This window comes from Diadema antillarum, unplaced genomic scaffold, assembly GCF_040938485.1.
Source record: "Diadema antillarum isolate AM-2024a unplaced genomic scaffold, OU_Dant_1.0 seq00000291_RagTag, whole genome shotgun sequence".
Lineage (NCBI taxonomy): Eukaryota > Metazoa > Echinodermata > Echinoidea > Diadematoida > Diadematidae > Diadema > Diadema antillarum.
In genome coordinates, this window is record NW_027271317.1 from 297,909 (window position 1) to 316,419 (window position 18,511).

At 39.9% G+C, this 18,511-nt stretch overlaps 1 protein-coding gene across 1 annotated transcript; it reads right to left on the bottom strand.

Moving 5' to 3' along the window:
* Positions 1 to 14,683: 14,683 nt before the first annotated feature.
* On the bottom strand, positions 14,684 to 16,531 carry LOC139730099 (piggyBac transposable element-derived protein 4-like). The gene has a single exon (XM_071641006.1). It carries the CDS (start codon positions 16,529 to 16,531, stop codon positions 14,684 to 14,686), a length of 1,848 nt encoding a protein of 615 aa, XP_071497107.1.
* Positions 16,532 to 18,511: the final 1,980 nt, after the last annotated feature.

The window sequence follows — 18,511 nt, forward strand, 5'->3', positions numbered from 1 at the left end:
TAGACTCAGATGATGACTCAGAGACACAATCTGATAATTGATAATTACTAAATTAGGGTCCTAACGTTAACTACACTGTATTACATGTCCATGTAACATTAGACTCTTTTCTCAATTCCTTTCTCAATTCTGGCGAATCTGGCCGGGATATTTCTAGCAATGCAATGTCTATTTATCATTCATGCCATGGTATCGGAGTCTACTAGTATTCCAAAATACACCCGTCATGAAATGGTCCGACCCAAGGGCAATGCTGTAATTTAAATCCCAAAGTTCAATATGGTATGTGATTCAACTAATTTACCTTCAAAAACTTTGCAGGATGTTTGTATGATGATTTGTATAAAGACCAGACATGACAAATTACCACACTACATGTAGTTGTATTTGTTCATGGTGCAGATGAGTTCCGATATGCCATTGGATCCATCAATGGGTAGTACAGCACTCTGTAGTTGCCAGTCATTGCTATCTGGTTCTGTTTCGAATCAGTATGCACTTTAAGATAAGAGTGTGTGTTTTTTTTTAGTTTTGAGTGTCTGTGTGTGAGGGGTTTTCTCTTTGAATCACATTGATTAAAGCTATCTGACAGTATACAAATGACGCACAGGTCTGAGTGCGTCAGTCGGAATTGTGTGCATAAGGTAACTATGGAATGCTTAACCCACGAGGCGAAGCCGAGTGGGTTTAGGCTAAATTCCATAGTTACCGCATGCACACTATATTCCGACTGACGCACGAAAAAACATGTGCGTCATCTGATTTATAGAATGGGTAATTTTCTTGTCAAAAATCCATTTTTCTATCGTGTTACCCGATGACATAATTACTGGATGCATTTCCTTTTGGCTCGCCGTAAACAAGCATGCATCAGTTTTTACTGGACGCACGGCCAGCCATGCATCAGTATTTACTGGACGCATGGCCAACCTGAGTGCGCGAACGCTTGCTTAGTGCGCAAACCTTTGTTACAAGTACGCGTACATGTACTCTTGCTACAAGTGCGCGATAACATGTTTACCACGGTGATTCAGCGTACGTAGCGTGCGGCCAGTAAAAATCAACACATAGCTCTCGACCAATCAGATCGCAGGATTCTCGCTATCCATTCTATAACAAAGACAGAATGTTTGTTCAGATATTGCCCAGATGATAACATGATTAGCTTTAACTGTTACAGGAATATCTGTTTAGAAGGGAATTGGTAATCCTTTAGTATGTTGATATCTTTTCTCATTTAATAGTCCGCTCAAAGTTGTTCTCTGTCTATCAGTGCTGATGCTGTTTTCTTTTAGGTGTTGATCAATATCATTTATACCCTGTCTTTTCTTTCAGCTTGACATTTTGGCCACGATGTCAAATCAGAGACCAAAATCCACTTCTTCCTCCAGTCGTGATTCCACAGGCAGTGTCAACCCGCAGCGCCTGGTGGATCTGGCCTACGACAAGCCGGGGCCAGCTTTGGGAACGGGCAGTGGACACAGTAGCGGTTCAAACGGAGGAAACAGTCACGGTGTCGAGAGCAGCAGAAATTCTGGCGCTTTTTCAAAGGACTCTGGGTCCCCTCCGGGCACCTCAGACTCACGCCCGTCAACTCCTCAGATGCAGGTGAATTCCTCGGAGGTTGGTGGCATCGACATTCCAAATGCTGGTACCAGCAGTCACCACGCCGGCACGGGAAGTGGAGGAGGGAGCTCCTCCTCAGGGGGCGATGTCGCCTCCCCGTCCCTGACATCCATTCTGCAGTCCACCTCGACTCCCCCAAGCTCTGGCTCTGCTTACCGTAACAGCTGTCCACCATTGACTCCGGGCCTAGACCAGGTCCCCACGGTCCCAGGTCGAGGGGGGTCATCCTCCTCGGACGTCAGTGGAGCGGCGTCGGGATTTGGACCGCTCAATACTTCTGGCCAGGCAATGATGTCGTCGTCAATCACAGCAGCGGGCAGTACAGGAGCTCGAAGCACCGGAGGGGAAGATGGCAGGTAATGAGCAGTGTGACACAGATATCTGTTCGCCCTTTACTACTGTATTATATGCCATATATTTAGTGAGCCTAATTTTTTTCGCAAATAGGGTCTACACACAGTACTGAACAGAAAAACAGAGACAACTAGTACATTGTATGCATGCATTCATGCAACTTTCATGTCGGGATCAGAGTTGATAAAAATGTTTTTACATTGATCAGCGAAAAGCACCCGACTTGGAAAATTGGCAAAAAATAAAAACCTCACAAAATATGCAGTACCTTGGTGTCTGGTCTAGGACCATCCTTGGCCCCTACAAATAGCTATCAATGTTTTAGCCTTGTCGTTCCCCATTCTGAAGCCAGGGCAACAGAATATCACACTAGACCCTGCTTCCAAATTCTTCAAATCTGTACCATGTGATGTTTATTGAATATTCATAGATTTGTACATTGTACAATTATACATCAGGGACAGCTCTGCACTTTTGATTTTTAACAGTGCTTGCCCACCTGGTTTTGATAGATGAGAGAGGCTCACATGAAATTTTTGATATTAAAATGTACATGAACATTCCTCGTTTTCAGTACTTGTTAACTAGGACCTTTGATATTAAAACAAGTCTATAAATTTGAATAAACTAGTAAATTGACCTGTTGCATTGCTACAAAGTAGTCCCTTGCAGTTGACTACCGATTTATGCAAGGTAATCTGGACTATCAGCAATGCTAGTCTAGTTTTCAAGAAGACAGTGAGAACAGCTCACTCCAAGAACAGCTTACATGTAACTCCTGGGAAATTTGTGAGGGAAGGTTTACTATAAAAAGAGAATGCAGACCACAGTATACTGGACTATTGTATACAGTATGACTATGAGCACCCACTTCGGGAAGATTTTGGGGGAGGGGGGTTTAGGAAATTTCCCTAGTTATGCAAGAAGTTTTCAAGAAGTTTGCGGTCACACTGGCAAAACTTCGAGAACTTAATCTTCGCAACGTTTTGCCAGTGTGACTTTGGCTAATGTCATAATGACCATGATGATCAACACATTTGTGTACAGTATGGTCACTTTATGTTACTTCTAAAGTAATTTCATAAGGGGCTGAACAGTATACTTTAACAACAACAACAACAACAACAACAAAATGTCATTTTGTGCAACTGGAATATCATAATTTCACCAACAAACAGCCAGACTTCAGCATCTTCGTTTCTCCTTTCAATATCTGTTTTAAGAAGTGAAGTTTACTACTGTCATGCATACAATGTATTTGTAATGATTTTACCAGACAAACATTGGTGTGGTAGACTTTAAGCCTATTGCACGAGTTTCATTTTAAAAAAAAAGTATCAGAAAGTGTCAGTTAATTATAGGTGAGCACTTCCTTGTAATGTTAGGATGAGATTGTTTTGCATTTTCATCTACAGTGGGTGTACTATACTGCGTACTATATGATTTCAGAATAGCTTGTTCTTTCAAAAAGTCTTTCAAGTGTATAGTATGTGCTGACTAATGAAGGCTACTGATGTACAATTGTACAGCATGCTCACATACATTGTAGCATGTAGCAAGCAAAACTTACTGCCAGACATACCAGTTATATGTAGGGATACATATGGGCAGGCACTTGTTTGTAAAGTGCAGTAGACACAGTCTGTCAAATTGTGCTCTCTCAAGAACACCATATGGTAAAAAAAAAAAAAAAAAAAAAATCGCAGTCCTTCATGTTATTGTTTCAGACAAAGAACTATAAAGCAAGATTTTTGTGGCATGAAATGCTTGCTAATTCAAGCCGACAGCCTTTTTTTTATGGCACGAAATTTTGCCACAGGCAGGCAATCATGCATTTACTTTAGTGTAGACGTGAACTTTCGCATGCATCTTAATTTTGCGCATCTTTGCTCTCATGAAATGTGCACAATTGAAATGTATGTAAATATTTCTGGTTTTACAGTTAACAACTTGTATACAGTGTATGGCGTGTACATTGTCTTTGATAAAATTGTGAAGTCAGGGTTACTGTACATTATACACCCACTTTGTCATTGAAGCTCACAGCCCCACAAAGTGCCATTGACTCTGTGTCTAAAGCAGCTTGTCAGTGGTAATGACATATCATTGCTTTATTGTTGTACAAGTGCAGTGCCTGTTACAATACACAATGTAGTGAGCAGGCATAGGCACATGGGGGAGGGGGAGGGGGTGTACACACTAGTCATTAGGAATACTGGGTGTATCCACTATGTGAATGTTATGGCCATAGAAATTAGAATGTGTTTACCACATGTTGTCCAGGATATACTACTATTATATTTGAGGTACTGTAGTACTAGCATAAGCCCCAAACCTCCTGCCAAGCTGGCTTGGCATGCCTGCTGCATCAAAATCTGCCTCATTCCCAAAATAACCGCTCATATTGACGTAGAGCACAGCTGTGGTTTGCTCATGTGGTGGTTTAGATGGGAAAGCGATGAGAATTTGGCAAAACCCAATGCAGAACACAGGCCTAGTACAGGTGGATCAGTGCAAAATGTACAGTGTTCAAACAATGTAAGTATTGGATCATGCACTACTGCATGCTATTACATGTATGTGTATGCAGTACATGCATTTTCACATAAAGACACATTCAGCTGCTGTAGACCACAGGTTGTATACCACGTACTTTGAGTATTTTAAGTACTGCATTGCAACTTTATTACTGCATCACTGCATTTACATAAATCTGAGCACTGAGTGCCATTTTTTTAGCTCACCTGAGCCAAAGGCTCAAGTGAGCTATTGCGATCGCCCTTCGTCCGGCGTCCGTCGTGCGTCGTGCGTCGTCCGTCGTCCGTCGTCCGTCGTCCGTCGTCCGTCGTCCGTCGTCCGTCGTCCGTCGTCCGTCGTCCGTCGTCCGTCGTCCGTCGTGCGTAAACTTTTTACATTTTCATCTTCTTCTTGAAAACCCCAAGACCGATTTTCATCAAACTTGGCAGGTAGCATCCCTAGGGGGTTAGGAACTCAATTTGTTAAAATGGGCACCATGCCCCGCCCAGGGGGCCCCCAGGGGGGCCCAAACCCCCCAAAATTAAGGAATCTGTAAAAATCTTCTTCTCTAGAACCAGAAGTTATAGAGCTAAGTTAATACTATGAGTTAGTACATTGATGACTGTAGTTTCAAGTTTGTTCATGGCAGAATCAGGGGTGCCCCCCTTGGGACCCAGGGGAGGGGGGTGGGGAAGGGTTCTAATGGGGCCTAAATTGTACATTTTCATCTTCTTCTTGAGAACCCCATGACCCATTTTCACCAAACTTGGCAGGTAGCATCCCTAGGGGGTTAGGAACTCAATTTGTTAAAATGGGCACCATGCCCCACCCAGGGGGCCCTCAGGGGGCCCAAGCCCCCCAAAATTAAGGATTCTGCAAAAATCTTCTTCTCTAGAACCAGAAGTGATAGTGCTTAGTTAATACTATGAGTTAGTACATTGATGACTGTAGTTTCAAGTTTGTTCATGGCAGAATCAGGGGTGCCCCCCTTGGGACCCAGGGGAGGGGGTGAGGAGGGGTCCTAATGGGGCCTAAATTGTACATTTTTATCGTCGTCTTGAGAACCCCATGACCCATTTTCACCAAACTTGGCAGGTAGCATCCCTAGGGGGTTAGGATCTCAATTTGTTAAAATGGGCACCATGCCCCACCCAGGGGGCCCCCAGGGGTCCCAAACCCCCCAAATGAAGGAATCTTTATAAATCTTCTCTAGAATCAGAAGTTATAGAGCTGAGATAATACTATGAGTGAGTACATTAATGACTGTAGTTTCAAGTTTGTTCATAGGAGATCCAGGGGTGCCCCTCTTGGGTGGGGGGGGGGGGGGGGGATGGTTGGAAGGGTCCAAATGGGGGCCTGAATTGTACATTTTCATCTTCTTCCTGAAAACCTCATGATGGATTTTTGTCAAACTTGGCACGTAGCATCCCTAGGGGGTCAGGATCTCAATTTATCAAAATGGGCACCATGCCCCACCCAGAGGGCCCCAGGGGGCCCCAATCCCCCCAAATTAAGGAATCTTAAAAAAATTGGGCCTTTATTGTACATTTTCATCTTCTACTTGAGAATGCCTGGTCAAATTTTGGTGGAGCTGTAAATAATTTAGATTAGTGACTGCGTGAAAGGTGAACTTGCGATACTCAGGTGAGCGCTAGACCCGCGGGTCTCTTGTTTTTGTTTTTTTTGGGGGGGGGTCTCTTCCAAACAGACCATTTATTTATGTATTTTATATTTATCTATTTATTTATTTTTAAATTCATTTATTTATTTATGAGCTGCCATGCTTAGATATTTCAAGCTACTTGACAACACTTTTCTGCCATGCTGTTGTCACTTTTTGGTTAGGGTGCTGCTGCATAGTGACATTGTACCAATCTGATTTGTGTGATTACACTGTATAACAATGAACCGAGCATCAGGAAGTCTTAATTGTGGTTTTTACCATTCTCTCTATTTTTTCCTATAAATTGGACACAATTTTAAGAAACAGGATTCCATCATCTGCTTTCATTTGCATGGATTATAACCATTAAAATGACTGCATCTTCAAAACACTTGAATACAGAAAATTCACCGCACATGTTTTGTACTTTCACAGTTTTGGCAAATATTACACTGGAATTTTGTAAGTTTTATATCCGAGTTGTGTGATTATCTACTGTTTTCACTGAGTCAAGACTAAATAAGGATTGTACACACTTGTAGATCCTCTCTGAGTTCATAATAATGTAGTACTGTATACACCATATATTTCGCGAGTCTAAATTTTTGCAAATCGGGAATTCCCAACGATTTCGTACAATTGTAAGTGGTTAAATTAAGTGGAGTCCTGTACTGAACGGAAAAATGTACATGCGTACGTCACATCCACATCGAGATCAGAGTCAATATTTTTGTGTGTCTTTATTTTTTGCAAATAGCACCTGACTCGCGAAATTCGCGAAAATAAAAACCTCGCGAAATATTCGGTGTATAGTATCATACGGTACTCAAAGAAAAGTAAGAAGGGAAAATTAGAAAGAAATTCACACAAAAAGTGAATTTAAAAGAGAAATGGGCACTTTGATTTGCTTTAATAAACAGTTGTTGCCAACTTAAAGATCAGGTAAAGATTTAGTTATCAAAAATTCTACAACCCCCTCAAAAAAAAAAATCAACAAACAAACAAATAGACAAATAAACAATCAATTAAAGAAATGTAGGAGGTGGGAGAGGGAAGGGTGGTGGAGGGAGGGGGGACATTCACAGCAGCAATATCAAGCAAAAACTAATGATACATGTACATGTATGCATAAAGTGGTTCTTAAAATAATTTCAGTCAAGTTATTGTCTCCAAGAAAACAGTAAGATACAAGTGTACATGTTGTATCAAATCAGCAGTTGAGCATTGCATCAACAGCATGTAGATGTTGATTACAGTATGAAACTGCAAATTGATGTACAACCCCTCTGTACAGTGATTATTGAATAGCGCCATCTCTTGATGAAGAGCGTGATAGGTTTTCCAAATGACATTGTGCATACAGATTATGGGTTGAGTACTAGAGTACATACAATATGTACTGTCTAGCTCTGCTGATTACACTAATGTACTAGCTGTTCAAACATTCCTGTATTTGTTCATATGGCTTCTAGCACATACCATAGCATAGATAATGACAGAAATTATAATGAAATAATGCATTGATGAGTGCATTGTGGGGGTGGAAAGGGGGATAAAGCTAAATATTCCCTATCAATGTTTCTATTTAAAGCATGCTGCTCTACAGTGTGATGGCATTCATAATGTATGCATTTATTACTCTGTCACCTGAGCAAGAATATCATGCTTTGTTCATAATAGTGGGAGGAGCTCAAGAAGTGTATGCATGTACTGTACACTGCATGGTGTAAAATGTACAGTCATGTACAGTGTACACAAGCAGACAGGGATGAACTGTACCTTGACAAAACGGTGCCGTTGCATACAATTTTGATAGATATATATAATGTATTTGAAAGAAAGCTGATTTTACCCCCACAGTCTGATATTGCTGGAGTGAATTTCAGATTTGATCATCACATTATTGGCAGCAATTGATGGAATATTGGTATGAATTTTGCACAATGGCCTTGGTTGCCATCATTGGTAATATTACATGAAAGAGATAGTGTTTTATATAGTGAGAGTTTTTATATCGCTGTATTTGAGTGTAGGATCACATCCATCCTACTATTGTACAGTACTTTAGTACATATTTAATAGCCATTGAAATGCCATTTTATTGAAACTCATTACATACTATCACCAATACACTTTGTACCTACAAGTACAGTAGGTCAATTCCACGGAAAGGTTGCATTTTATGAAAATCAAACTATTGAGTATAGATGATTAATGAAGCTTAATTAGATGATCTGGTATTGTTTAGGAATACTCAAAGCAGCTTTTCACAACGGATATTTTGATACCTCATTTGTGAACATCGGTGAACGTGGAGTGGAGTTATGTCTGAAAAACCTCATTTTTCATGAAAATTGCCAATTTTTGCAGAATTTATGTATCATTTTTGATACACTATTATGACCATAATACAGCTTGTGTAATTCTCAGATGGCTTATTTTCTGAATGTTCTTTGGTCATAGATTGGTTTTATGATGTTCTAGAACTTGTTCCGGCATCAGTAAATATTATTCTCTCAATCTCAAAATGTGGTAGTTGATAGCGTCCCATAAGTCACGTTTTTGTGTCCCATCAATCACACTGGTTTTCCCTATCCTGCTACTGTACCAATGAGTAGATATTCATACCACTTGGCTCGGGTAAGCACCAACCCTATGCTACATTCCAGGGTTCGAAATTGGCGATGGTCCGCTGGCCATTGGCCACCCAAAATCATGTCGGACTAGCTAAAAATCATAAAATTCTGAAGTAACTAGTCCGTCTGGCTAGCCAAAATATTGCTTCAGTGTCAAAATTGATTCTAAGTAGTCCGCCTGGCTAGTTTAAAAAAAAGTTAAGTGCGACCCCTGCATTCAGGAAAGAAAATATCTTTCCAGAGACTCTGTGTGTAAGAATATTTCAGAACTTACTTTCCCATGTGAAAAACGTCGGTGGTCCTCAAATGTCCCATAGTCACGACAGCAATTTTTCGTTGCTGTACGTAATGCAATGATACTTTTCAAACTAAGTATGGTGTTTTCATAAACTGTGATATGATGGATCTAACCATGAACTGAGAAAAATGCATTTGATGCAACTATTTTCTCAAAATACTGGTTTGAAATTGCCGAAAATTGTCAGTTTGTCCCATAAGTCACAATGGAATTGACCAGTACCGTATACTGTACTGCAGAGACTGATGTTTTATTTCATTTTTTTGGGTGGGGGATGGGGTGGGGGTGGTATTCTCCTGGTTATAATGCTGCTTTTGTATATTTTCAATCTGTCGTGCTGCAGATCTGCATTTGCTGAAAACTATAAAATCTGATACTGCAGATGTCTTTATTGAGAGTACAGTCTTTGTAGATTGTACGCATTGTATGAGTTTACAATCTTCAATGTATACATGCCCTATTAAAACACATGTGATACTAACGGTCTTGTACGGCTATGACAAACAAAGTTGAATGTACACGTAAATGTACAAAATTGTTTAGCTTTTCCTACTGTATACAAATACATGTTTACATGTACTTGTACATTGTAGGTAGTGTGAAATAGTTGTGTACCACTTGTGTATTTCTGGGCTCATTGCTTGCATATAAATACCAAACTTAGGTGTATTTGATACAATGTAGAGGAAAATGTCACCAACGATACAACTTCATCAAGGACAGCTCATTGATAAACAATTTGCGAAAACTTTGTGTGAGGTACAAATTGTATAATTACATGTATGTATACAGTACATGTAGAAAGGATACTTTCTAGTCTTATATTTAACTCTTAACGTGCCATGGTCGCCGATCGGCGACCATAGTCCTGACGTGCCATGGTCGCCGATCGGCGACTAAGAAGAGCAAGAAAACTCCTGCTCATTAAAATGTTTGTGGTATCATAATTACTTGCACTATGAAACTGCCATTGATATATAATGATAGCAGATAAGTGTATCTATCGTTTGAACTAAATATTTGTGTATGCTTACATAGGATTTTTTAGAGTAAATTCATGATTTTTCGACAAGGTATGTTTTCTTCGCGCCGGGAAAATTCGGCGTGAGCGCACCCTCTGTGAGCTGTGTATAAATCAAAAGTCTCATTGGTAAACCACGCGTGTGTACGCTATTGAGTCTGCGTGTCTTTTCTATGAGGTTCCAGTCGTCTTGTTCCGCTTGGATGCTGTCCTGCGGGACGGCTGAAAGCATGCTTTCATTTTGTCCCTCAGAGAAGGTCAGCTTTTATTTTGACGGTCAAGCCTTTCATCCTTTTGTCTGTTTGATGTACTGTAATCGTCCCGACGCTTACATACAATCAGATACAAAAGAAGAAAACGCCTTTGTCCTTGTGTATGCACGCGTACCAGCAAGCGAAAACTTGACTCGTGAACTAAGCCGCACGGCACATCCATATAATTTGCGTTGACGTGATCGTCATTGTTTTTAGCCTGTCATTGCCGGTCTCCTTGTTCAAATGAAAGTGAATACCAGGAGAAATTTAGGTTGGCGTACTTTAGGACTAAAGACAGAATGGTAGAAAAAGAGGGGGAGGTGAAAAGGGTATAAAAATACCCAGGTATAGTCCCATTTGTGTATGAATGTGTCATTACATAATATCATTAGCGCTAGAAAGAGTTCGATATACACACCTTGAGAAAGGGAAGTACTGAATACATAATGCAGCTGGTATGGTAGTGCCCGACATCATAGTAATTTCGTACGCATATTTCTGCGTACTTACGATCTTCAATACTCGCGGGACCTCGTAGACTGGCCTCACAAATCGTTTATAAGGACCGAAACCGCAAAAAAAGAATGCAACACAAAAATGCAAAAACGTTAAGAAATTCACATTTTACCTCAGATTTAGAAGAAGATGTCGATTTATCGCAAGATTTTATCATGGGAACTATTCAAAATGTTCGTATTAGACATTTTGCGGTGAGAAAAAAAAATGAGCCTCATTAGCCGATTCTTTTTCTCTTTGTCCTCCCCTCGGTAAGAATACTAGTAGGTACATGTAGTGAACCTTGGGTAAGAATTGTGGTTCTGGTGCAAGAACAAGATGTGAAAGCATTGACTATGCCATTACGAAAATCATGTACCTAATTATAATGCGATTTTTTTTTTGCGGTTGTAAAAGACAACTTTTGATTTTTTTTTAAATTTTTGGAGAGAAAGATATACTTGAAGCCTATTCTCCAAAAACCTGAGTGAATAATTTGCGTACTTTTGCTGAATTCGTATTTTCAGGACTTTGTGAATAACCGGTGTTATTTTTTGCAGACATTTCATCCACTTTGTGCTGAATTCAAAGCCACAAAAAAGGCGTTCGGTGATACGATCCGCTCTCCTACTGTATACATAGTAAACGATTCATAGACATTCACAAAGCACACATCGCGATAGCTAATGTCCTATCTTTTTGGCCCTTTGTATGCGTTTATTGTGTACTTTCTTCTGACGATAAGTGTCCCATGTTTTGCAAAATGGTAAAGTGCTCAACAAAACTAGTCAACAAAAGGAATTCCAATGTTGACATTGATCAAATCCAAAAACGTACGTGAAGGACTTTCCAAGATAGCGGAAGTCATTCAAACTGACTAAACTCTCACTAAAACCCTGTGGACTTACGAACCTTATTGCTATCTGCACCGCGTAGTGCGCCGTGTTTTCATTTCTGTTGTTGTTATCGTACGTATCGAGGGCTGCAAATTATTATGACGTTACACTTCTGAGGATCGTTTTATAACGGATTTTTGACTCGGTGAAAAATCCATCGGAAATACAAAATAAAGATATTACTTTTGACATTTCTGGGCAATGAATCGAACCGCGATATGTCTTTATTTCTTCTTATTGTTGTTGTGTATCAATGAGCTCCTCATATACTTGGCGAGCAACTCTCTTGCACTTCCTCTTCTACAAAATTTCGTGAATAAATTTGGCAAATACAACAGATCACAGTACTGTAGGCTGTCTTACTTGACACCTGACGCTGTTTTACGTAATTTGTGCAAAGTGCAACGTGATTTTGACCTTTTTTTAGCTTAGCTTTTTTGTTCTAATCTAAGATAGAACTAAGTGTACCCGTATAATCAAACCTTTTGTTGTGGAACTTGCCTTGATTCTTGTTTGTGTGTTGTTTGATATGTGTGTGTGTGTGTGTGTGTTCTTTTTTTTTTAGGGGGGGAGGGGTACTATCCATACAAACGATCAAGACGCAGCCTTTTTCAATATTCAATAATTGGTGCAATTTGGTCATACAAGAATGTCGTTAACTCAAATCTTTACTTCACAAAATAAGTGAAGAAGTCGAGGTAAAATTATTATATCTCTCTATGATATATGAATAACTTCAAATTATTGTTGTAACGTTAACCTCAATATCCACCTGTCCCTTCTCTCTCTCTCTCTCTCTCTCTCTCTTTCTGACAGAATCGCTTTGTCTCTCAAACTCTTGTTGTTACTAATACCCTATTGGCGAATTTCATTTCTTCTTTTTTTTTTCTCTCTCTTTTTTTTTTTTTTGGGGGGGGGGAGAACTATATACTCTAAAGAGGAATTGCTGTACAAGGCTTCGTGCATTGTTTCTTCGTACCTTGCGTCTCGTATGATTTGATGCGGATATAAAAACTGTTAGCTTACATGTTGACGTTGTTGTACAGTACGTTTGCATGGAGTGTATGATTTGATGAATTCCTTTGTTGTGCATGTTTTCAGCTTCGCTTATTATACTTTTCCAACCTTACATGCAGCTAAGTGTGCTAATAATCATACTCTTGCTTTGTTTGTATGTGTGCTTTTGAGTCTTGTTTGTCGGTTGTTTATTTGATTTTGTGTTTTTAGGCGAAGAAGAAACTGACGACCTCGATCTATGTATGTATACAATATATATATATATATATATATATATATATAGAGAGAGAGAGAGAGAGAGAGAGAGAGAGTAAGAAATATACGCATATTATATACTTATATATTTATATTTATATATATGTATGTATATATACATATATATATATGTATATATATATATTATATGCACACATGTTTATTATTATTATTATTATTATCGTTATACTGTATGTCATAGATAACTATTTTTGGAACGTCGAGTTCCATTTCCATTCGTCACTTTCTCTCTCTCTCTCTCTCTCTCTCTCTCTGTCTTTCTGGCAATAGTATTCTCTCTTCAAACTGATCTCACTCCACATATACAACCTGTTACTGAATATACATTGCACCTTCTCTCGTCAATAACTCTAGATACTACTAGTATCCTTCAGTAGTTACATACACTTCAGTTTTGCAATCTCACTATAATTGATCAGCTTTGATCTGACATTACACACTCAGCAACGCTGATTAAATTACAAATAAGAAACAGATGAGTATAGTTTATCTCTTTCACTCGTCACTGTGAATAATGCTTTATTTTCAATTCCTCATTCACACGATGACTAGTGATATCTGGAAAAGAATTCACTGCTCTTACATTGACAACTTACATGCATGTAATATGTGGTGATATGACAATTACTTATTCAAATGCGATCGTGGAACTCGCTGTAAAATCATGACAGCGGCTACTTATTGTTGAAGAGCCAAGGAATAATTACACAATGACATAAATAACCCCACATAATCTAAAGTTTGATAAGATACACCATTGAATTCATAAACACGACAATATACCATCGAGATTCAGAATTGCCACTGACAAGTATACATTGTAAGTGTAATGAGCACTACACAAATCCATAATTCCATAATTTGTCGGACATATGTATGTATACAAAATAAATTACTAGTACAAGTTGATAATAAACTTGCTAGTGGCACAATCACTGGCATATCACTGGTTACTCATGGGGATCGATTTGACCCATAATATCAACCTTTTCTGATAATACAAGAACTTGTGAGCTACATCTCAATAAATTATCACATTGTCATTGATATTTTGTGTATAACCATATCATCAATATGAACGTTTATCTCTTTGTACAGTATTTGATTTTTTTTAATGCTATTAATTACTATTTCGAAGACTTACGGATAATAAATAACCAATCCTTACAATTACGGGAATATCACCATTATTGAAATGTACATACATTGTGTGTACACTGTAAATAGGCAATGTAATATGAGAGATAACTTGGCAGAGAAATTCATGTCTAAAGATTTCACGTTACCCTGGCTAATGACATAATCATTGGTAATTGGGATCGATTTGACAGACAATAACCACCTGGTTTTGTGTACATGCAAATGAGTACAAGTGAGAGTACACGGAACGTTTCTTTTGGGGTGAAGTTCAGACAGATATCGCGATTATACTTCAATACATCTCAGTCTTGGATCGTAAAACCAATAATGTCCATGTAATTACAATGAATCATGCACCTGGAAATGCTTGCCATCTGTGAGCTGTAATTTGAACATGCATATTCTATAAGCAACGGTAGACAGGCCTATACACGACAAGTTCATGACATTGTTTAGAGTTCATGTCATCAGAAGACTCAGTGTTTGTGACCTATGATCGGAAATCTTTTCTGGTGTGGTAGATCTCGAAACACGGGATGCAACACATAGCAAGTCCACATTGTCGGCAGTATGTCCTCGTCTGTCTTCGCCTTCCCCTCCTGCGGTCCGAACACACGTAGCAGTCAGGACGATGTTGTCGATCTTCGAACTCTGCTGGGAAGTGGCGCTCAGTCAGTCTTGCCTCGTTGTCGGCGATGGGAGGTGACGGTGTCCGACGATAGCGAGATGCTCTGTAGCCGTTCAGCAGACCCTCAATCACCCGACATCTGAAGTCGCGCGTGGACATCTTGTGGCCAGCCATGCGAAATGCGATGTAAGCGTTCACGAGAGCTACTTCCATGGTGAAGTGGTAGGTTACGCGGTATCCCTTGATTTTCTTATGAGGGTAGCGGTAGTAGGACATGCGTTGATCCATTTTGTCCACGCCGTTCATGAACCTGTTGTACACGTCAACAGTTGCTGGCTTCTGAATCGTACGGCGACCTCCTTCGGCGTTCTTACTCCGTATCTGCTTCTGTTTGAGATCGTTGCTGCTGACGGTCGACAGCACGTTCACGAGTTTCACGTCATGCCAAGTCACTGCTGACATCTCCCTCCCTTTGGCGAAAAACACGGGATCGTCACCTTTCGCAAGGTGCAGACCACCACGTCGGATCTCTTCTGGAAGTCCTCGTCGGTTGCTCCTCACCGTTCCACAGGCTCCAAGTCCGTTCCGTGACAGATCCTCGTAGAGCTTTACGGAACTATAATAGTTGTCCATCACGATCACGCGATCCGTGTTGTAGAATGGCTCCGTCAGCTGTTTCACCAGGGCTTCAGTGGCGCTGTCCCCATTGTCTTGTCCCTCGGCTCCGACATACTGCCGCCACCGCAGACAAAATCCCGTTTGGGCGTCACAGAGCATCCAGAATTTTATCCCCCATTTCCGTGGTTTGTTTGGGATGTACTGTCTGTAGGAGATTCTTCCTTTGAACGGCGCCAAGCTCTCGTCGATTGACAGGTATCCCCCGGGAAGGAAATGCTCAAGGTACGTCGGCTGGGACATATCGATGAGGGGGCGCGTCTTGTGAAGGGGGTCGAAACCGGGCTGTCCACGGGGCACGAGCTTCTCGTTGTCATTGAAATGAAGGAAGGTGTTCAATAGCTGAAATCGATTCCTGGAAATGACGTCGGCAAACCCAGGAGTCACTAAGATGTCGGAGTTCGTTTCCCAGTACTGAGGCACAGATGGCTTTGACACCAGTCCCATCGCTATTTGAAGTGCGGTGAAAGCGCGTATCTCCTCCTCATCGGTGTCCAGCCATACGCCGAATCGAGAAGCCTCTGGGAGGGGCGCTGGGCAATCGAAGAATTGTTGCGCATACTTGTTCGTTTCATCTGCTATGTGGGCAAAGATGGGAGTCGGATAGAACTTCGTAAAAAAGTCCACTGGCTCCAATCCTTCAGCGTCGAAAAGTAGTCTGGGTTGGTCGTCATACACTCGTCGACTTGACTTGAATCGCTCGTCAGGCTCAAGTCTCCGCCAATCGTGATCGGAGAGTGGTTCAGCATGAGTTGTTGGATGAGGCGGAGGTAGATCATTGAGGTGGTCATCGTCACCTCCATCAGCTTCGTCGCCTGACGAGTCTTCAAACAGTGATTCACCGTGCTCTTCAAACTCCGGGAGAAGACGTGAGGAATCACGTTCTTCTGTGCTTTCACTGCTACGAGATGATTGCGTGTCTTCTTCCCAGTTGTTATCTACAATATCCTCGATTTCGAAGTCAGAGTCCAACATGAAATCACGGACCTCCTCGGCAGTGAACTCACGCCTTCGCCGTTTTCTCGGTGGAGCCATAGAAGCGAGCACACTTTAGCTCATTCAGGAGAGACTGATAGAGTATTTAGAGATTATGAAGCAGTAACGTTGTTGAATCGCAGGAGAGATCGAGATAAATGATGATCACTGGCAATTTCCCCCTTCTTATGTAAGTCAATGTGATCAGTTCGGGTGATAGAATAGCAGGATTAAAACTATCAACGTTCGATACCTTCGCCAATCACGTATAAGCAAAGGTTATTATAGCTCTAGAATAAAACTTTCGTTTGAAAGACCTGAAAAGAAAGAGTACCGCCTATTTCCAAAACCTAGCCCATAATAAAGACGCGGCACGCGTGAATAGATGTTTCATGGCCACCGCCACCTCACCGCGGATACAATAAGAGTGCCTTATTTGCATAGATGAAAGCGCCTACCGAAAGACCGCCTCAAACAAAAGAAGGCCTTGACACCCAACCTTGGTCATGGTCTATTACATTCGAAAAACATGTGTCAGTATTTCGTTGGTCAAACTATGGAAATACATGAAAATATCCTGTCGAAACAAGAATATCGGTCTGTAAACACTCGTAAAATAATTGGGAATGAATGTTTTGAACTGGCAGTAATTCAATTGCGAATGTCAACCTTACCTTTTCCCTGTTATATTGTACCTTTTCTCCCAGCAGATTCAAACGCGTTAATAATTGTGACAAATTATAATTATCATGCAGTTGATTTTAGTCAGTAATCTAAGTTTCATCAAATATGTCAACGAACTAAACATTGTAATAAAATGAAGTACATTCATTTCAATAAACCATTACCATGTCGATTTAAAAGACACATGTACATATATATATATATATATATATATATATATATATATATACTCATATATATAGAGTGGGAAAAGATAAAGGCATTCATGGACGTATAGATAACGTACATGTTTCACGTATATACAGTATACACACATTCGTTGAACTACGTTCGTGAATGCCCTTATCTTCTCACCCTGGATGAATAATGAAGTAGCTACATGTACACTTGTTCTGTACAAGGTCGAGGCGCCTTCTCTTCCTCGGTCTCTCTCATTTCATATATATATATATATATATATATATATATATATATATATAGTAACAAAAGATAAGTAACAAAAATACAATGAATAATACAATAATGTAAAATGAATTTTGTTATTGTTCTCTCAGTATCAACACTTGAGAAAGGGCGGCGAGACGCTCGAAAATTTGTGTGAAGAAATAAACCGTTGGTGAATACAGCATGAACTTTGTTACAGCTTTGTTACTTATCTTTTTATCTTGCCAACACGTGGGCTACCTTATCAACATATATATATATATGTATATATGTATATGTATATATATTCATATTTTTAATACACATATGTGTATCTTTATAATATACCATTTTGCCTTATTCTGTTCAAATGTATGCAAATTGGTTGCTTTTTTGCGCGCTTTTGTGTTTACGTCCCAAGCCCTTGAAAAAGACTGGTAACTCCGTCGAAAGCTTGGGAGAGTAAAAGGCTATTAGTGAACATTACTGCAACGTCTGCGAGCAGTCTTTCCCGTCACACCTACACATAAATATAATTCAGCACCCACAACGTAGGAGGCCAAGCCCGCTTCACCTTATATGTTGTATATATATGATTATATATAATGAAACGTTTAGTCCGCGTGTTGGTACCAGTAGGTATAGAAAAGATGAAAAAGTAGAGTGGTAATGCATTTTGACAGTCTTCATCTTCATCATCATTTTTTCTGTCTACATGTATATAGAAATATATATATATATATATATATATACCAAAATATATGTATCTTACATACAATTATAAATTCAGCAATGTTATAACAACTGCACTTGATAACCTAGGACGGCGCTTCTTCTCTGTCATAATAGTATAGGACAAAATATGTACTACCATGTAAAGCAGAACATAAAAATGCTTCTCCTTCATGCTTCAGTCAGATTTTTTTATCCCGT